Consider the following 23,343-nt stretch of genomic DNA (forward strand, 5'->3'; position numbering starts at 1 on the left):
TGGGGTCCCTAACTAAAATCAATAAAATGCACATTTCCAGACTTGCCGCTGGCACCGCCATCTTGCCAAGATGGCGCCCAAAATCGGTATTCTGTAAATATCTCGAAAACTATGCGTTTTTCGAGTCGAGTGGTTGATTGGTCAGTGATGTTTTTACTGTGGAGTTTTCAATGTATATCTCAAGCCTATTTTTTAATGTAGTTTTTATGAAGGTCTTTTACCACATTGATGTCCTGAGGATGGAATAAATAAATTGCGAAAGCTTGACAATTAACAAAGTGTATTAACTCTAGTCCAAAATCTTCCGACTGCAACCCCACTAGTTCCTAGATTTTCTTTTGTGTTAAAATATACAACAGTTTTTCAGAAAGCGTCAGAAATCTTCCAAAATAAAATGGCAAAGAGCATCGTTCAGAATTATCTATTAAAAAAGGCGTTCTACTCTATTAATGAATTTTTTGATGACTGTGATAGACTTTACATTTGTATGGAATAACTTAATATGATAATTTTTTTTATTTTCATTTTCGATCATCTTTTGCATATATTTTTGTTTTCGAAAATGTTAACATTTTTAAATATTGTAATGTGACCTAGTTTGTTTTTGGGCTGTTTTTTTTTTCAATGTTCCATGCTGCTGTGGCGGCTTACTTTTTTGCATTTGTGTGATTATTTTATATTATACTTCTGTATATTTATATTATATTGCACTGTGTAATTAATTGGAACAAATAAACTATATACTACTACTACTACTACTACTACTACTACTACTACTTCTACTACTATTATAACTTAAATATTAGATTTTTTTTGTAGCGGTGAATTGCTATATAAATATTATGGATATTTTATTTATGGAAATAAAATCATCCAATACTTACTTCAATCGACCGCCCGCTGGCAATTTCCCCCCTCTGTTGTCCTAAATTGTTATCCTCCCCTCTACCATCATCCATCACGTTCCCCTAAAATATATTAAAAATTATTTAGTAAATTTACTAGCTATAATTGTTTTGTTTAATTGCCACCGGCACTTATTCCTGCAAAAAGGAGCATTAGTTACATATTTAATATATTATTTGTTTTATATTTGCTTGTAAATTTAAATTATGAACCTGACGAGGTAAATTATGAAATAATCGGTTAATAAATGATTAAATTTTTATAGAAAGGTACCTACAATTTCCTGAAAAATCGTTACACATTTAGGTACCAATAAAAAAATAATATTTCCGAGTCTTAAAGAAACAAATATAAAGAAATTTACATAAACAAATATTAAGAAATTGCTATACAGGGTCCGGCAATAGTGCGTCGGGCATCTGTAGCTCATAGAATAAAAAAACTTGAGAATTGTGGCTTAAAAAAGTGCGAGTGGATCGGAATTATTTTTTTAAATGGAGCACCCTGTATATTACTGCATTTTTTACTTCCTTTCAGATCACTTTACATAATCCTAAGATATGAGTAAACATATTTCGATAATTTCAAAGATATTAAATAAATAAAAAATATATATTTTTCAACCTTCCTCAAAAAAATTATTACAAATACAAGAACCTGTCTTAAAATCAAAACTACATTATGTATTTACTTTAGATGGTCTATACTTACGTTGTTATAAATATCGTAATGTTAAATCATACAGAGTGTTCAAAATTCTAAGAACCAAAATTTCTAAAATCAAAAATAAATTTTCTTTGTTATTTTAAATGGAACACCCTGAATATTATTTTTTTATTAGATGGAGAGTTAAAAATTAAATATTTTTTGTATTTAAAGTATTTCAAAATTTTTAATGGTTTTTTCAGATACACGGACTATTATTTCGTATGGCTCTTTCAATGGTAAAGTACGAGAGAAAAATCATTGGGTGGCCTTGATAAAAATTTACTATGGGAAATGCCATATCGTCAGTGAAACGTGATAACCTGCTAACTCCATTTTTTACGTTAATATATTTTTATGCCATTAGAAAGAGAAAAAAATACTCTATAAGTAGAGGAAGCAAATACATTTTTTCCCATTAAAGAAAATTTGTTATTTTAATTCAATAATATCTGCTAATTCCCAGTGATCTGAAATAGCCACCGAAATGCGGCTATCTCCGTAATTTTCGTTACGATCACGCTAAAGCCAACACACGGGCTCTTACTCCTATGTTTCTTTAGTACAGTCACAGGTACAGTACGTCGATCCAGGGTCGCACTAGGTCAAAGGGGCCCGGGGGGGAATGTAAGGAGGGCGCGAGTGGATTTTTTTGCGTATTTTTTCGCTTTACGTTTTGGTCAATTTTTCCCTGTTATATACAGGTAGAGCCTTAGATATGTGCAAATATTTTTAGGAGTAGTATATTTCGACCCAGGAAACACGATCATGAGGTTTTTGCGCGAAATTTTTTTTTCATGAAAATTTGGAATTTAAAATAAAATTGGAAATTTTTTTAATTTTTAGTTTAAAAACATACTTTGTAATATGGCAACATAGGTAGTAGATTAAATTTACAAAAAAGAAAATCTAATGATTCTCAAAATTATAGCAAAAAATTGGAAATTTTAAGATAGAAATAACTCGGTTGTTTTGGATTTATTTGACAAAACGGTAAAGAGAAAATATTATGTTTCTTTTATGGAGATTTATCAGCCTTGAAAATATTTGCACTTATTTAAGATTCACCCTGTATAGAAATCAGGGAACTACCCTAATGCAAGGTAAACCAATGCAATGCAAATGCCATAATGCAATGCAAAAGCAAATATTGTTAAGAATAAATAATGAAGTACAAAGGGGGGCCCGCGAAGGCCCCATAAAATATGGCCAGGGTCCATAAAATATGGCAGGGTCGGACTGCGTCGATCCGTTCTGTAAATACGGGGTATCCGTAAAGGGTAAGTACGTTTTTTGTCAATTTTACAAGCTTTTATTTAACTTGCTTTGTATGTAACTACTCGTATGTATGTTTGTTCAGGGTAAATCTTGTAAGCTAAATTAGAACCACTTCCTTTTATTGTAGGAAATTGAAATTTGGCATGTAGGTTCAATCCCAATGACAATACATTTTTTTGCCAGGCATGACCCGAATTTTTGACAGCATTTTTGAGGTTTTTGATTTTTTAAAATTCTATGTATGAATGGATCGGGCTCAAATTATTTTATATTATTATATATATATATATATATATATATATATATATATATATATATATATATAGACAGATGTCCCAGAAATGAGTGCAGATATTTTAACTGGTAGTATAGTTCAAACCCAAAACACGCCTATGAGGTTTTTTTTGCGAAAAAAAAATGTTGAAAATTTTATATTTTTCTTGACATTTTCCGGAAAATGTTGAAAAACTTTTGAGTGCCACTGTTCACTCCCCGGGAAATTCGTTTAACGGGCATAGAGAGTGTCGGAGAGAATGCAACGTTGCCATCTCCTACCATACCCACATTCTGCATGTTTATCTATAAATTCAATTATTTTAAGTTGCTACAGAAAAAAATACGAAAATTAATTTTATTCATATTAGTGTAGATTGCTCTACTAATTCTAGTGAAACGCGCAATATTTTAAATACTTTTTACAGTGGAGTAAACTGAAAAAAATAAATCTTAACAATTATAGCTTCTTTTTTCGCCATATTAGAAAATATTTTCAATCGTTTCAATAAACAAGTATAACCTTTAATGTTTAGTTAGAGCTTACCCTTTTAATGAAAGTGTTTTTATCCAGCACACATATACGCAAACACATACACACCAAATATCTATTAAACTGAAAATCACAAACCTATCACATGCCTATCACTTTTAAAATATTATTTAAATTTTTTCACATGATAATAATCAAACACTAAACTCATAAATACAATAAAAAATGTTAAAAAAAACTTGCTTTAATAACTACTTATATCCGGAGGCTGATGGTAGACAGTCCGGGGTTTTCTTCGACATTTCTTCAAAACCGACGCAACCCCGACAACGATTTCGAAAACACTGAAGGAATTACAAATTTTTAGAGGTGGGTTGTGAAATCGCAGTCCGCTACTTTGTCACAGCTCCACCAACGTCGCAGTATGTGACTGCTCCAGTTCCAAGAAAATCGCAGTGACATTTCGGAGCAGTTTACAAGTTTAGGACATCTGCGCTCGTGAGTAGCAATAGGAGCAATAGCAGGCAATAGTGTAAATTCTGAAAATGCTCCTAGCCCCGTCGCCCGGTCAGACTGTTCCAGTCACAGTCGTCGCAGGTCGCAGTCGACTGGAGCATAGTATATTGAGTATATTCTGTGTACTGGAGCTGTTGGGAGTTTGGGAACGGGAAACGTAGCAGCGTTCGCTTTTTCTTTCATGAATCTAAATAAGATATTTATGTATTATATATTAATCACAAACAGATGTTTTTGACAAAGGTAATTTTTAACTTGTTAGTATGTTTATTTGTTAGTTAATTTTGTATCTGTGTTTTGTTGTATATCCTAAATCTTTTATTTGATCTTATACATTCATATAAGTTTTATTATTTATATCTATTTTTAAGGTCTGATGATGGCTAAATAGCCGAAACCGGTCACTAATAAAGATTTTTTTGACAGTTTCGACTTTGAATTGAATATAACATTAAGTTTTTACCATGGGCCACCACTCTGTGAAAATGAACAGACTCTTTAAGATATTTATAGCAAAGTGCTTGGTACTTAGAAACACTCAAATTCTTCTGAATAGACTAAAAAAATATAGCAACATCTATCAAACTAAGACATCAGTATAGTACCGTACAGCCGCGATTTTAAGAGCTCTAGGGGCCCGTAGTTCGGAAAAGTTCGAATCTTGTTCGCAAGGGCCCGGGAGGCTTGGGGCCCGTCGGTGACTTACCCCGATTGCACAGACGTTAAAATCGCCACTACTGATCGAAATAAAAAACGGCGTCCAGTTGGCTTGGAAATGACAATCGATAACATTCCCCATAAATTTTACATATAAAATGCCAGCAATCTTCATTTCATAGCTATCGCTGACGCCGTTTTTTTCTCGATCATACGATATAAATAAATAAAAACTAGACGATGATGTTGCCTATCATAATCACACCTATAGTCCTGTACTTTTTAGTAAATGCAACGAACGGTGCCGAACAGCCGAACATGAGTGCGATTTTTCGGAGCAATTAACCTATAAAACTACATTTTTAATTTATAGGTTAATTGCTCCGAAAAATCGCTGCTACTTGTCGCAGTGCTTTTATTGGAGCAGTCGCAGAGCGTAGCAGCTCCACAAAAATCGCAGACTGGCCCACCCCTACAAATTTTTATTTAGAAATTTTTTACCTTAGCGTCCTCTACTGGACTGATGTATTACTATTATGGGTCAACGTTTTGGTGGTTGTATAAAGATAGATAAATCAATTTTCTAAATGTTTAATGTACGGAGTAGGGATATCCCAAAAATAAAATAAAAGTACAAGAAAGGGTATACCCAAGAAAGAATTAAGGTAAAATCAAAGAGTATTCTACGTTATCTAAAATATAAAAATATGGGAAGCCCCGACAACAATCTGACACCTGTTATCAAAGTGATAAACAAACATCGGCGCATGCGGCAGCGAGCACTTACACTTAATTTTTCAGTTCATTGCTAGATGGCCTTTTACTAGGGATGCACTGCAAACAAATATTCCAGCAAAACTAAAGTGTTTTTTCTTATTCTAAATTCTAACCAATAAATAAACCTGTAAAACTGTATAAATAAAATCGGTCTTCGATTTAAAAAAAAAGATCGATTATACCAAAAAATCGTTTGATAAAAATCACGTCGATTTGATAATAATCGATTCGAATCGTACATCCCTAGTATGGTGTGTAGTTTAAGGTTATGTTTAAGGTTAATCGTGGGTTATTAAACTCGCACAAAAACAAAACAGAAAACAACAAAAAACAATGCAAACAATGCCAAATAAACCTGTAAAAAAGTACTTTTATTATTCAAAATGAAATATCATATAATTCAGTTGGTATACGAATATTTTTTGATTTATTTATAATGTTTGGTGTCAAAAATATGTGAGAAATGAGGTAAACAGTTTAAATGTCTTAATAAATTCGTTTTTAATTTATTAACCTTTCAGGTATCTACCTAATGGTAGGAAGAAATTAATTATGTAATGGTAGGAAAAATAATTTCACTTTAATTATGTATTAGAAAATCAGTAATCTTAAATTAGGAGCATCAATGGAGAAGAAGGCAATTGTAATCACAATACAATAACAGATCTACAAATACCAAGCAATACATTAAATCAAAAATCTCAGTAACACTGTTGTAATAATGTACTCCCTGTGGTCTTATTAAGTATAAAGTTTTGTTTTACATGAAAATAATTATCCCATTTAATTATTCATTAAATTTTAGTGTCAGCTTATTGATAGCTCGATTACCAGTCAAATAGTTTCGATGTTTTCTATACTATGAAGAAAATTTGATCTGATTAGATTAATTCAGATGTAAATTTATGTTATACGGTAAGATATTTTTAAACAAACCAAGAAAGTTCTCTTCAGACAAGTTCTGGTCTGAAATTGCAAATATTAATGAAAAAGTTATACATGTAGTTTTCTATTCATAAATGATATTATTGATTTTATTCTAGGTGAATGTATCGAGTCATATTATATTCTGCAGAATATATTGAGAAAAATGGTAAACTAACTAAAAGTGCTAACAAAATTTCTTAGGAAGTTATCGATATACCTAATTATTAGAAGCTGTAACAAATGTTCAAAGAGTCAGAGTATACTTTATTAGAAGTGTGTTAGATAGAATTATACACTTTAAAGAAAATATCTTTTATTATTGCAGGTAATGCATATTGTGTAATGCATATAATATGTGAAATCTATTATTACATACAAAGATTGAAAATTATTTAAACAGCTACCTGTATGTTGTCTCACAATCTCATTTAGTGAATGGGTTATTAAAAATTGAACATATTTACACACAGAATATTGTGGATATGGATATCTGGAAAGCATGTTATAACCATTTTTATTTTTAGGATTTATGAAATGATTACATAAATATACTAACAACAAATTGCAATGCATCTGTATATTAGAGACAAAGATGAAAGAGAGTAACAAGAATATATGTATTCAAAAGAAAAATATCAAGACCATTTGTAGTAATTAAAATTAAAGAATAAAATACATAAAATGTACCATATGATCGAAAAAAAAACGGCGTCCAGTTGGCTGGGAAATGACGATCAATGACATTTCCTATATAAATTTACATATAAAATGACAGCGACCTTCATTTCATAGCCATCGTTGACGCCGTTTTTTCTCGATCATACGGTAGTTTATGTGTGAACAAATTCTCATTTCATATAAAAATTGGAGCTCTATCTAGAGTATATTTGAATATAAATGTTTTTATGTATTGGAAGGGGGACTGTAGTTTTCAAATATAATAAAGAAAATAGACTAAAAAAACATGTGTGTAAGTTCTTTTTTAAACTATTCTGTGTTACGTAAATGTGTTTCAAATAGGTTGCTTTTCACAATAAAGTCAATACACAGTAATTATGCTTTACTTTTTCAAAACACACTCTTGTTTTTTATTATCAGAGAGTTATTAATATTAGAAAATTTAGTTACATGAATATAATAGGAGCAAATATTATGTTTCAAGTTTCAAGTAATTAGAATATGATATGAGTCATAATAGCTTAAATATGATTGCTCATAAAATACCTAGTATATACACATTTAGATATATCTCTTTAAATATAAATTAGTATTGCCACCATGCGATTAATGGGAAATACAATATGGTCGTGAAAAAAAAAACGGCGTCAGCGATGGCTATGAAATAAAGATCGCTGTCAATCTATGTGTAAAATTTTATGGAGAATTTCACCGACCGTTATTTTCAAGCCATTCTGGACGCCGTTTTTTCCGACCATACGGTATTTCTAGGTATGGAATTATGTCTCTAATATGTAGTTAGGTAATTTTTTCCATTTGCCTATTGTTAATTATAACGTCGTCAAACTATAAAATTTGCTATATTTTTTAGTTAATTTTTTTTAGTAATATCAAAACATGTTTTGAATAGTTTAATTAGTAATAAAGCTACTAACATATTCAGTTATTCTTTTTTCTATAAAGCTTTTTTGATAAAAAATAAGTATACCTGCTAAGACGTTAAATTGCCTGAGAAATTACGATCGATGCCATTTACCATCCACTTTTACACAATAAAATGCCATCGATCGTAATTTCAAAAGCAGAAAACTTGCCGCCGTTTTTTCCAATGAAATGGGCGGTGGGGAGAAAATTACAGATTCCTGTATTATATTAACGACTAACGACATTATTAATCGCATGTACACAAAGCATGTACACTATTAGAAATCGATCTAATTTCTAATATTATCGAGCTTTTAAAATTCGAGAAAGTGATCGGAGATTGTGTTTAAAGTGTTGTGAAATGTTCGTTAGTGCATATTTTTGTGTCGGTAATCGGTATCGGTATAGGCAAATCACGATGGAGTATAGAAATCCGGAGAAGGTGGATATGCTAAGAGCATAGGTACTTTCTGGCAGGGGAAAGCGCTGTAGAAGCTCGGAGACTTTATTCCGAAGAGTATCCGAATAGATAAATCCCTAATGCTCGAACCTTTGTAAGTATGGTTCAGCATTTGAGGGATTCGGGAAAAGCAACGAAGAATTGCTGCAAAACGTTAAAAATTCCATGCTCAGAAGAAGGAGAGCATGTATTGGAAATGGAGGTCGTCATTTTGAACAATTATTATAATAGCATGCAGTCAAGAAGCAAGGGTATACCGGGTGGTGCATCATCGTTGGAAATATAGGATATCCCATGCAAATTTTGAACTGTCGAGATATTGGATCCCCTTGTGCAAATTTGTAATGTATCTTTAAAAACCATTTACGATTTAGCTCTAAAATTAATAGGGGAGCCAATATTTCCACAGTTGAAAATTTGCATAGTGTTGTTAAGAATTGTAGTGAAGTGATGTTATTAAGTGTAGTGTTATGTGCAGTTTTAAGAGTGGTAAAATGGAAAAAAAGAAAGCTCTGCAGTTGTATCTCTCTGCTATAGGGATATCTTTTTTTATTGTTTGGTAAGTTTTTTTTCTTTTAGTTTATTTTGTGTAATGTGAAAAGTAGGGCTACTGGCGATCACCCACTTAAAAAAAGTAACGCACCTCTGCAGAACCTCTTGGATGGTGTGGGATTTTGCAAGTACTTTTTAAGTCTTTCTAGTCGATGTGGCAACAGCGGGCGGCGAACAAGCTGAGATCCGCGAGATCTCTCCCCCGCGCCGGGGGATCCGCGAGATTCCCCGGCGGCTCTCAAAATGTCGCAATTTTTTTTTTAAACTTTCAAAGTTAAATAACTCGGTTATTTTCAATCTATTTTAAAAATGGTAAAGAGAAAATATGTTTCTTTTGGCCAGATCTACCACCCCTTAAAATATCTGCACTCATTTCTGGGACACCCTGTATATATATATATATATATATATTTTTTTTTTTTTTGTTTTCACTCTTGGCTTTAGGTCGTTGGGGTTGCAAAGATGTTTCTAGATTTTGTTCATTATTTTCACCATCCACAAAAACTAATAAACAAAATATTCAAAGATAGACTCCAAAAATTCTTAAACACAAAAAACAATCAAAATCAAATAGAAAATAAAAACATTAAAAAAGATACACGATATATTGCGCTCCCCTTCGTAAATGGGTTGTCTCAACAATTACAAGGGTTACATAAAAAGTATAATATAACGATTTGTTATAAAGCACATAACTTGTTAGCTAATAATTTCTCTAAACTAAAATCTGTAACACCGTTAAACAAACGAAGCAATGTTATATATGAAATTCCATGTTCGAACTGCGCCCAAGTTTACATAGGACAAACTTCTCAATGGTTAGAAAATAGACTGAAAGGGCACAAGTATGATAAAAAAATGTAACCGCCCTCACAAATCATGTGTCAACAGAAAATCATACATTCGATTTTAATAAAACTAAAATTTTAAAAACAGAAAATCACCAAAAAAAGAGAGAATTTTATGAAATGGTGGAGATACAAAAAAACAAAAACGCGGTAAATGATAAAAAAGACCTAAAAAATCTAAGCAAAATATATCTGTCGATCCTCTAACGCACTAAGAACAGTAGACATTAGACATCGGATATTGAAACGATAAATATGTACGTGCTCTATAGTAAAGTGTAATGTCCAAAAACAATTAAAAACAATAGTTAATATGTGTTATTGTGTTGTCCAGTTTAACAAATTTTAACTCTGTAAGAATCTACGTTCAAGGTAAGACCTTTTAGTTTGACATTTTATCTTATTGATTTTAACTGACTGTTTTATGTACTTAAAGAGGCTTGAAAAAGACATATACTATCGAAACGTCGTCACAAAATAAAAAATAATGAACAAAATCTAGAAACATCTTTGCAACCCCAACGACCTAAGGCCAAGAGTGAAAACAAAAAAAAAAATATAGTATACAGGTCAAAGAAACAGGGAAACAAATATATATATATATATATATATATATATATATATATATATATATATATATATATATATATATATATATATATATATATATATATATATATATATATATATATATATATATATATATATATATATATATATATATATAGATATATTATGGGTATATGCATATGAAAAAAAAAATATATGGGCGGCCATCTTGAAAAAATGACAGTTTAATGACATGTCAAAATTTCAAAGTCAACCGATTTTGATAAAAATGGTTTGGTTAAAAATAAAATGAAAGAAAAAAAATTGAGCTGTCAAAAAAATTTCAAAGTTATCCGATTTTGAAAAAAATCGATATATTGGATGCCCCCTACCCCTTAGTCGGTTTTCATTTTATTTGTCTCACATTTGAACTGTCAAATTTGACTTGTTTTTTTGTCTCACATTTGAACTGTCAAATTTGAAGTCTTTCTTTTTAAGTTCTCCTTTTTTAATGAAAATCGATATACATATTATTAGGATGCCCACAGGAAGTTATTTAAGAAAAAAAAAATTGAGTTTAAGGCCCGTATTTATAGTTGCGTCTCGAGACGCCAAGACGGTCTTGGGCTCTTGAGAGCGGAATCCACAGAATACACGAGCAAACGTCATTTTGGAGATTGCGATTTTCATTTTGGAGATTGTCATTTTGGATAGTTTATGTGATCTGTGGATAGTTTCTTAACCTAACTTTTTAGTAAACAAAATAAATCCCTTGTAAATCCGTTTTGTCTGATTAAACAGTTTTGAATATGTTAGATGAGTTTGAGGATATTTTGGACCATGTGGAAGAAGAAAATCGTCTTCGAGTTCCAAAACGATATATAAGGGATGCAGGAAATCCAATAGAAATGTTTAGCGAGGGTGAATTTAAATACCGATATAGGTTTGGTTTGGTTTGGTTTGTTACAATTACAGAAACTATTTTACCTCTTGTAATTGAAGACTTGCAAAAACCTACCAATCGTGGTTTACCTATTCCCCCCGTTATTCAATTATTAATTTGTTTACGGTTTTATGCGACTTCTAATTTTCAGATAGTAAAACCTACAATAAGCCAGATTATCAAGAGGGTGTCCATTTTAATAGCAGAACATTTGAGTGAATTTGTGTGATACAACCATAAATGATATTTATTGTTGTTATTAGTTATTATATATGATTATTGACAGTAGAGAATGAAAAGAGAAGAGGTCAAAGAACATATAGAAATGGAACAAAGAAAGTATAAAAAAATTTATAGGCTAGCAGACTAGCAAAAAAAGGAGAGAAGAATGTCATCTAGACGACAAGAAATAAGGAAGCAGTAAAAACGCAATAATCATAGAATGTGTATTGTGAAATATTATTTGAAATAAAATTATAAAACATGGAGTATCGACTTTATATAGAGTGGTCAACTCAATAAGAATACAGAATTTACACCAAGCAATAAAATCTTGAAAATTATAGGTATACAGTGTATACATCCAATATTGTATATTATGTGATATGATATTTATGTAAATATTGATGATGAAAATAAAAAGATAATTTTTTTAGTTTTAATGTATTAGTGGGAAAATTCTGTGTGACCAGTTAAAACAAGCTCTTAGCTGTCTGGTCATAGTGAGCGTAAAACTACTAAGAAATCATATATTATTTAAGTATAGAAAAACAGTATTTTTAAGATAACTAATAAAAGACTATAAGGAATTACTTACAATTATATTACATGTAAATATATAAATACTAACTTAACCACTAATAGAAAAGTAAATAAAATTATTATATAGGTACTAGTTACCTTGGAACATTACTTAACATATTACATAATTACTAGATATACATATATTAATACAATAAATACATTAATTTGCAAAATGTTGAATAAGATTTCTTCAAAAATCTAACCCTCTTCCTTTTTTATTTATAATTGGAATGTGTAAATTAGCATCTTCAAAATTATCTAAATTTTCCCTTAAACCAATATTACGAAGAACAGCAGCTGCACAAATAATAGCAACAGTTGTTTTGTAAACCTCGGAGAGATGGAAGACGTTTTTTCCAAGTCTCAAATAGCCTTTCAACATTTCGCGTTCTTCTATGGGCAAAGTTATATAGTCTATAAAATGAATAACTTTGAATTTTGATCGTTATTTTTTACCAACATGGCAAATATAAAATCCCTCTATCAAAAAAGTTACTGATATTCTTTAAATTGAGTGCCTGAACGAATCAGATAGGTAACTTTTTTTACTTTCGTGAGTCGTGAGATAGAAAAGGAAAATAATAAAACAAGTGACAGTTCTTCCTCTTCTTGGAAAAATCAACTCGAAATGACATAATTGTCAAAAGTAAAATGTCATCAGCTTTTGACATTTCTAAATATCAGACCAATGCCGTCTCTAATCGGAGCGAGATTTATGACGTCAAGCTAATTAGATATTACGGATTAATAAATATGTTGTAGAATACATGGAAAACCTAATTATTCCTCGTATTTTTGGTTTGTATTTTAAAAACGATATAGTTTACATGAAATATACATAATATACAGTTAATAAATACAATATACTATTTATAGTAATAAATACTTTGGCAAATAAACTATGAACCATACAAATGCAGCAAATGTTTTACAATATACAAATAATGAATAGGTATATAAGATATTGGGCAAAATGTAAAATATATTTTAAATTTGGGGGTTTGAAAATCGATCTAATTTAACAAAAAACATTCAACATCTACTAATAGTGAAGTATTATTATTTACATTCACAAAATTTATATGTATATTTTGAAAGTATCAATGTTCGAAAAATTATATTTGCAAATAATACAATATCATAGAAAAAAAGGCGTCAGCGATGGCTATGAAATAAAGAACGCTGTCATTTTATATATAAAATTATTCTAAAATTTTGATTTTCTTGGGATTTAGGTTCGGGAAAAACGCTGATTAAGTTTTCATTTGGTTTTTCATTTTTTTTCATTTGGTTTCGGTTAACATATTATAGCCCTTATCAGTGTTGTGTCATATGAAAAAAAATAGTGTCGAATATAATCCAAAAATTACATATAAAATATACTAAATATATATGTTACTGTAAATGTCCGAAATGCGGTAAAACCTAGAATCTACCAAAAGCAAGTGGTAGTAAAAAACCAACCCACGCCACCAAATAACCACCTAACCAATGCATTAACACCCTCCAAATAACCAGGCTAACCAACGCATTAACACCCTCCAAATAACCAGGCTAACCTAATTAGTTAATGTTTTTGTAAATCCTAGGTTTAGCGCGCTTATCCTAGGTTTTTTTGCCGCATTTCGGACATTTGCAGTAACATATATATTTATTAATTAATACATATTTATTAATCCGTAGTAGCTAACTAGCGTGACGTCATAAATCTCGCTCCGAGGCTGTTCTATTAGAGACGGCATTGCGTCAGCATGGCCGCAAGCTGCTAGCCTAATAAAATTAACACTAGAAAAGCCCGCGGGAACTGTCAAATTCAAAGTTATTCGTTTCACCTTTGAATAAGAAGACTAAGGAAGGAGCATAATGCTATCCATGTATTCATGCATGGTGGGCGGAAAAAGCACCATAAAAGCACTCTAGGGTGGGGATCCCTGACAGTTCTGTTTGACGATTTATTTGACACATTTGAATTTGATTTGAAAATTTGTGGATTTGTCAGTCTTTACGGAGCTTATTTTATGTTATTTATTATTTATTCTACTACTGATAGTTGTATAAAGGTAGTAAATCTAGATGGAAATTGTGGCAGCACTTAAATTAACAGTGACACTATCGCGATTTATCGAAAAGACTCTAAAATAGTTGGTTGTGTAGCGTGCGGTAGATCTCGGCAAAAATTGAGTGAAATAATGGAACAACTTTTCGCTAGTAAGTGACTATATAATATACATACGTGTAGTAAACCGATCATTTATGAAATTCACTTAAATTAACTAAATTATATATTTTCTTGCATTTTAGCTTTTATTTATTACTTGTCAAAGATTAGATGTCAAAGAATTTAGATACGTTAATTTGACTTACCTGCTTCACTAGCGTATCGGATGTTTGTGGTAATAAATACTTATTATAACTTATCTATTTTTATTAGAATTATATATTTTTATAACAATTTTAATAACTACCAACATTTATTCACAACGTAAAATAAAACAACAAATTATTGAGTCTACGCCACGTCTACCCTACATCATAGTTTTACATTTTTTAAATAAAATTAGAACGACACTGATAAACCGGAATTTAAGTCGGCCATATTTGAGGCCCATCGCGGTGTACCTAAGATTTTTGATATGCTCCTTCCTTAGTCTTCTTATTCAAAGCGTTTCACAGACTATACCTGGTTTCTTGTTGATTACCTAGCTGTAGAACAGAGTCAATAGAAATGGCCTACATCTATATGCATTGTCTCCAATAAGTAAACCAGGAATATCACTCCTTTCCATTAGCATTCTTAAATTACTTGGATGGAATATAACATTATCATGACTTGATCCTGGATATCCAACTATAATATCCATAATTTCCCTTTTGGGACCTAACATTTAGACTAAAAAAACTTTTGCAATTTTGAAATACTTCCACACTATTGCATTATTCTTGATTATCTGGCTTATTGTAGGTTGGCTAACACCACGCAAGTCTCCATTTACCATCTGAAAATTACAAGTCGCATAAAACTGTAAACAAATTAGTAATTGAATAACGGTGAGAATGGGTAAACCGCGATTGGTAGGTTTTTGCAAGTCTTCAATTTATAAGAGGTAAAGTAGTTTCTGTAATTGTAGCCTTGTTAAACCTATATCGGCATAAATCCCCCCTCGCTAAACATTTCTATTGGATTTCCTGCATCCAGTATATATCTTTTTGGAACTCGAAGACGATTTTCTTCTTCCACATGGTCCAAAATATCCTCAAACTCTTCTAACATATTCAAAACTGTTTAATCAGACAAAACGGATTTCAAGGGATTTACTTTGTTTACAAAAAAAGTTGGGTTCAGTTGGGTTAAGATGTTAAGTGTAATCTGTGGTGATAGGAAAAATGAAAAGAAGACTTGACAGTTCTTAGACAGTTAAGATAGACAGTTGGTAGAGACGCTTCGAGAATATGGCGCGAATGAAAACTACTAAATTTTTGTTTAAAGTATTTGTAACTTTATTATTAATATATTAAGTTTAGTATTAGTAGATACACTTTTGATTACTAAACACGACCCAAATCCAATAGGTTATGGGCCCAGATTCACGCAAGACGTAAAGCAAATAAGGCATAGAGAAAAGTGTGTTTAGTGATAGAGGTTATAATTAAAAGAATTGTTCAGAAAATAAGGAAGATGAATATTACAACAGTGTTTCCGCAGTTAAATTCCATTAATTTTCACAATTGGAAATTCAGGGTATCTGCTTTGCTAGAAGAGAGAAAGATTAGAAGAAACATTAACCAAAGAGGAGTCTGATTTTGAAGTTGAAAGAGATAAGATAAATTTCAAAATAAACGATGCCAAAGCTAAGTCTATTATTATTCAGTGTGTTACTGATAAGCACTTGGATATTATTAAAGATTCTGCAACAGCGAAGAACATGATGAAATCTTTAGAGGGTGTTTTTCAAAGAAAAAGTGTGTTCTCAAAGTTAACCTCGAAGAAAAAATTGTTGACAATGAAATGTGGGAAGGAACGAGAAACTTGAAGATCATTTTCAAAAATTTGATAATGTTATGAAGAAAACTAGAGAGTGTCGGGTCCAAAGGTTGATGAGTCAGACAAGGTTTGTCATTTATTATTATCATTGAATGAAGATTATGGTCCGGTTATAACAGCTATAGAAACCTTGAATAGTGAAGTTACAATGGAGTTTGTTAAATCTCGTTTACTTGATGAGGAGTTGAAAATTAAATCAAAAGTAAAGTTAGCCACAACTGAGTCGGCCTTCAAAACAAATAACCAATATGTTTGTTTTAAATGTGGCAAGCCAGGACATAGGATAGCAAATTGTACAGAAAAAGGTGATAGAAGAAGACAGAATTTCACCAACAGAGGAAGAGGAAGAGGATTTGCCAGTCAGACAAATGGACGTCAACAAGCAAATGAAGCAGCTAACTCTAAAATAGCATTTTTTGCGTTAAATTGTGTATTAAAAAAAGACAAAAATAGTTTTATTTTAGATTCTGGTGCATCAGAGCACTTAATAAGTAGTAAGTTAGAAGAGTTTATGATAAATGTAGTAGAACTAGATAAAGAAATTAATATTGGAACTGCATGTACTAAAAATATATTAAAAGCTAAGAAAAAAGGTATGTTGGTAGGTATATGTCAAGGTAAGGAAATTACAATAGAAGCATTAATAGTAGAAGGGTTATCCCATAATTTAATATCAGTTACTCAACTATTAAAGAAACAATTTAAAGTAATATTTGAAAATAAAGAATTAGGGGTTAATAAAGCAATGATTATTAAAGATAAAAATATTTTCTATTGTGAGTCTATTAATGATTTATTTGTAATAAAATAGATTTTAAGAATGAAATGTGTTATGAAGCATGTAATAATAAATCAGAAAATAATTCAGATATTTGGCATAGAAGGTTAGGACATATTAATAGATATAATTTAAAATTGTTAGGATTACCATTTAGTAAAAAGATTTGTAAATACTGTATTGAAGGAAAGAGTATAAGAAAACATTTTGATTCATGTACTAAAAGAACTAAAAATGTGGGGGAACTTATTCACACAGACATTGCTGGTCCTGTTGTAACACCAACAGTTGGAGGTTATAAATATTTTCAGGTTATAATTGATGACTATTCTCACTTTTTAATCATAAAGTTGTTAAAAAATAAAGGTGAAGCGGAACAAAATTTAATTGATTATATTAAAATGTTAAAACCTCAATTTGGTCACAAAACAAAAAGAATACGTTGTGATAATGGAGGTGAATTCTCGTCAAATTTTTTAAAACAATTGCAATAATAAAGGTATTAAAATAGAATATACTTTAGCTTACAGTCCCCAACAGAATGGGACAGCAGAGAGGATGAATAGAACACTGTTAGATAAGGTGCGAACGAAATTTGCAGAGACAAATCTTCCACGTGAGCTTTGGGGTGAAGCTATATTGTGTTCAGCATATGAACTCAATAGATCACCAACGAAATCTAACAATGGTAAATCACCATCAGAGTTATTTTATGGAAAGAATGATATATCAAAATTGAGAGTATTTGGATGTCGAGCATGGTCAGTAGAACTTCCAAGGTCAGATAAATTGACAAAACGAGCAGAATTACAAATTATGGTAGGGTATAATACTAATGGGTATAGATTATGGAATTTTGAGAAAAATGAAATCAATTGTTCACGAGATGTAACATTTGATGAAGAACAAACAGACTACAATGTAATTGTTAAGAATAAAGATAGTAGTAAAACTGAATGTAAAATTTAAACAGAGGAAAATAAAGGTACAGAAACTTTTAATGATATTAGAGAAGATAATTTAAATACTTTACAATCTGAAGCTGATGATAGCTCAGAAGATGAAGATGAAGATATTGAAGCAGAAAGAACAAGGACAGGTAGAATAGTAAAACAACCAAAGTATTTGACAGAGTATGAAGTATATACAGCGTATTGTTTAATAGCAAATGAAAATGACCCTCATAATTTTAAAGAGGCAATAAAGGAAGAGCAATGGAGCAATGCTATTCAGAAAGAAATAGAATCTCACAAGAAATTACAAACATGGACAGAAACAGTGTTACCACAAGGCAAAAAAGGTATTGAAACAAAATGGGTATTTCGCACTAAAGAAGATGGCACAAAGAAAGCAAGAATTGTTGCAAAAGGGTTTCAAATTAAGGAGGAGAACTTTAGTCAAGCAATGTATGCTCCAGTAGCAAGAATTTCGACAATCAGAGTAATGTTATCAGTTTCATTGCAAAAGAATTATGAAATACGGCAACTAGATATACCCACTGCATTTCTAAATGGAGAACTGAACAGTGAAGTATACATAAAACCACCAGAAGGATTGAAAACAAAGTCACAAGTACTAAAGCTAAACAGAGCTTTGTATGGATTGAAAGAGTCTCCCAGAGTGTGGAATGATACATTTAGTAATTTTGCAATAAATAATAAATTAAAAAGATCAAGATTTGATTGCTGTCTATATTACAATAAAGATATTTGGCTATTGTTGTATGTAGATGACATACTAATAACAGGAGAAAAAGAAAAAATACAAAACATATCTTTGTTACTCCAAGAACACTTTAAGGCAAAAAATTTAGGTGAAATAAAAGAATTTCTTTCAATGTCAATAGAAAGAGAGGAACAGACATGATATATAAATCAAACAAAATTTATAGAGAAGTTATTAAAATATTACAATATGCAATACTGCAAAGGAAAAAGTACACCAATGGAAAGGGGATTTCAATTTAACAAAGATAATGAAATAATTTTATTGATGTACCATATAGACAATTAATCGGAAGTCTAATGTATGTATCAACCATTAGTCGTCCTGACATCACTTATGCAGTTTCATATTTAAGTAGATTTTTAGATACTCCAACACAAGAGACATGGAATGCATCAAAAAGAATATTAAGGTATTTAAAAGAGACGAAAGAAAAAGGATTGGTTTTCAAGAAAAATGATATTCAAGATAAAACACTAAATGCATTTTCAGATTCAGACTGGGGATCGGACAAAACTGACAGGAAAAGTGTAAGTGGAAGTATAATTATGTATGGACAAAACGTAATATCATGGTTTTCGAAAAAACAAAACTGTGTCGCATTATCTACCGCAGAGGCAGAGTTCATAGCAGCTGCAACTAATTCTCAAGATTTAGTGAACATAAAAGGTGTATTAAGTGACTTTAATATTACAGCTAGAGCAATACTTTATTGTGATAATATGAGTGCTATTCAAATATCTCGTAATAATGAAAATTCAAAACGAACCAAACACATCGACATTAAAGTTCATTATCTTAAAGATCTAGTATTAAAAAAGGTAATGAATGTTGAATATGTTCCAACACATAAAAATATAGCAGACATGTTAACTAAGCCATTATGTAAAGACAATTTTGTTAAATTAAGAGTTAAAGCTCAAATTTTATAGTAAAGAATAGCGATAATAAAAATTTAGAATTGTTGTTATCGAGGAGGAGTGTTAAGTGTAATTTGTGGTGATAGGAAAAATGAAAAGAAGACTTGACAGTTCTTAGACAGTTAAGATAGACAGTTGGTAGAGACGCTTCGAAAATATGGCGCGAATGCAAACTACTAAATTTTTGTTTAAAGTATTTGTAACTTTATTATTAGGGAGTTTTCGTTGCTTTAAAAAAATTCAACGGTACTGTTAACGGATACGTAACCATAACCGCTATTTTGACAGATAAAAAAACAGTTTTCGGACTTTCGCTTCATCGGTTCGGAGCCGACATACGATACGATAACCGAAAACTGACAGATGAGCACAGTCCGTAGCGTAGTGTTTTGATTTTTGGTTTTTGTATTGTTGTTTGATTTGAAAGTGCTTTATATGACTTTATTGGGTATCGCTATATAGGATGGACAATTTAATTTTATTGGACTCTAGTGATGAATCGGATTTGGATGATGCTATGCTGTTGGAAGGGTTTGAAAACAATATCGAATATCGAGCAGAATTTTATGGGGAGTTCAACCTAGAAATATTATCTGACCAAGAGTGCAAAGCTAACTTCCGCTTTGAAAAAAAAGACATTCCTCGATTAGTTGAAGCACTAAGAATTCCCAACGAGTTTAACACAGATAAAATAAATAATCAAAACATAAACAAAATAGAATGAGGTTAGGTTAGATCAGTATTTTTCAATGTTGTGTTTCTACTGCGCTAGTGCGCATGCGTACCGCTATGTTAACGGCTTTGGCTAACGTCCGTAAAATATCGGCAGCTAGCGGTTACGATATACGATAATCGAAATTGAAATGTCAAAGTTGTCAATTAGCGTTAACCGGAATTGCAATTTGTAAGCAACGAAAACTCCCTAGTAATATATTAAGTTTAGTATTAGTAGATACACTTTTGATTACTAAACACGACCCAAATCCAATATAAGAAACTATCCACAGATCACATAAACTATCCAAAATGACAATCTCCAAAATGAAAATCGCAATCTCCAAAATGACGTTTGCTCGTGTATTCTGTGGATTCCGCTCTCAAGAGCCCAAGACCGTCTTGGCGTCTCGAGACGCAACTATAAATACGGGCCTAAGTGTGTGGCACTGAGAAACCAGCATAACTAAAAAGTAAAAAATAAATTTTAAGAAAATAACTTTTTTAACAACAAGCTTTTATTTAAATACATTAAAAAGAAAAAAATTAACTTTTTCCTTAAAATTTTTATTATGAACTTATAACGTCATTAGACAATTTTAATATTATCTAAAAGCTTGTCGCGAGATTTCTCTACATTGATAAACAAGTAAATTAAATTACTGTATCTATTTGATTTTAATTGTAAAATTTTTCCAGCTAAATAAATACATACGAGTAAGTACAAATTTTGACATACCATATTTTAAATGCATTAAATTGTCTGAGTTGTTAATGCTTGTCAGTGTACCAAGCTAAAAAATACTCATCTCCTAGACTATTAGATGTGTTTTGATTGATGGGTGACATAAATAATATACCTGAAGTATATACAATATACATGACAATCTAAAACCTGTGTCTACCCTGTCTCATTTTGAAAGTTTGTGTTATGATAGACCACTAGACCAGGAATTACAAGATAAAGTTGTCGTACCAGATTTTAATGAGTGCAACTGTACACTCAAATCTCGCGACAAGCTTTTATATAATATTAAAATTGTGCAATGACGTTATAAGTTCATAATAAAAGTTTTAAGGAAAAAGTTTTCTTTTTTTCTTTTTAGTCTATTATTTAAATTATTAAAAAAGTTTTTTTTCTTAAAATTTATTTTTTCCTGCTGATTTGTTGTTAGTGTTTAAAATCAGGGAATTACCCGTAATACAATGCAAAACAAAATGCAATGCAAATGTAAATATTGTAAATCGAAAAGAAATTTTGTGGATAACATCAGAATATTACCGTCACTTTTTTCTGTTTCATTTAAGAATATATAATGAACTATTTTACATGTAGGTTCTAAGACAGGGAGGTCTGCGAAGGCTGGGGATGGTCACTTTTTTATATAAGTAAAAATAATGAACTATTTTACATGTAAATAGTAAGACAGGGGGGCTCGCGAAATCTGGGACCCGGCTGGCAACCGCCACCTTGATTATATTGGCCTATCCGACCCTGCATTAATATTAGGTAAAATAATATTCATTTGACACTTACCTCATCCATCCTCTCCAATCGTACAGTTAACATTTTGCCCCTGTTTTCAAAATTGTCTACATTCACCGTGCTCCCCTAAAAAATATTAAACGCTGTTTACTAAATTTATAAATTACTACAAAAAAGAGCATATACATATTATTATTTGATATTATTGTTTGTTTTATATTTTTTAATTATAAACTTATGTAAATTATGAAATAATGTGCTTAAGATGACTAAATTTTAATAGAAAAATACCCATTATTTAATGAAAAGTTGTTCTTTCAATCAACGATTATACCTTTACCATTAAAAAAGCAATTAAAATTTTAATATACCGGGTGTGTCTCAAAAGTGGCTCACCCCTATAACTTTTTTATTTTTACAGATAAAACAACGATATTTGGTATGTTAGTGTACGACATAAATTGGGATTGATTGACATATTCAATTGTTTTCGGTCACTTGTCAAATGAATACAACTGTTGATTTTTAAATGGCATCCTCTGCATTTTTTCACTTAATTCGATAGAAAATGACACTATGAATAGAATGACATATCATATGTCAACTTATGACATTTTCGCATATGGTTTACTTGAAATTGTAACATGTGGTTCATAACGACAATTTGACTCGAAATACCAAGTGTCAAGTGTATGGTATCAAATTATTCGTAAAAAATGTTTTTTCCAAATATGCTAATGAGACACCCTAGTTCCATTTGAAAAAATTGAGATATTATATCGAATAATTCCATCCTTGACAATATGATTAAAAATACGATTTGGTTTGGTTTCTAAGCCATCTACGATGCCGTTTTTTTCAGTTTTGTTATATAAATTATTTTGTCTCTTGATCTGTACTTAAGGACGTAACATTATTCTTTTAATTTTATATTTTTTTTGTGGAGAAATTATATTTCTGTTGTATGTTCAATATTGACATTAAAGATATCTTTAAAAAAATGTGTATTTTTCGTGTTTTTATGAATGTCATAATTAAAAATAACTAAAGAATTAAAATTTTTATTTTTTTAAACTTCCCGCCATACGTGACAATATAGTCCGTAGTTCTTACAAGCGATATTGGGGGCGCTAGTAGCAGTAGGCTTGTCAACAGTGTCAAATTTAAACGTCAATTTTACTTTCCAATATTTAACAGGGCGCTTACACTTCTCCTGTATATGTGTTTTGTGAGGTACCTATTATTTAAAAATAAAAGATTATGTAAAGTACTTCGAAAATACTTCGTATAAAAGCATTTTTTATTTGTATATTTCTATATTTTGGATTATATCAGGTTTTAGGTTAGTAGGTACCTATTATTTAAAAATACAAGATTATGCTGATTAT

At 30.7% G+C, this 23,343-nt stretch overlaps 1 protein-coding gene across 1 annotated transcript in view; it reads right to left on the bottom strand.

Annotated features, from left to right (window-relative positions):
- The window catches only part of LOC115874142, a 35,267-nt gene extending 13,151 nt beyond the window's left edge, over positions 1-22,116 (bottom strand). Inside the window, exons 1-2 of the mRNA XM_030889237.1 lie at positions 22,007-22,116; positions 885-968 (exon numbers count right to left, since the gene is read on the bottom strand). Of these exons, the coding sequence (XP_030745097.1) occupies positions 885-968; positions 22,007-22,039 (117 nt within the window). The 5' untranslated portion in view covers positions 22,040-22,116. The remainder of the gene's footprint in view (positions 1-884; positions 969-22,006) is intronic.
- Positions 22,117-23,343: the final 1,227 nt, after the last annotated feature.

Source organism: Sitophilus oryzae, unplaced genomic scaffold (genome assembly GCF_002938485.1).
Source record: "Sitophilus oryzae breed Bouriz unplaced genomic scaffold, Soryzae_2.0 scaffold_1011_pilon_pilon, whole genome shotgun sequence".
NCBI lineage: Eukaryota > Metazoa > Arthropoda > Insecta > Coleoptera > Curculionidae > Sitophilus > Sitophilus oryzae.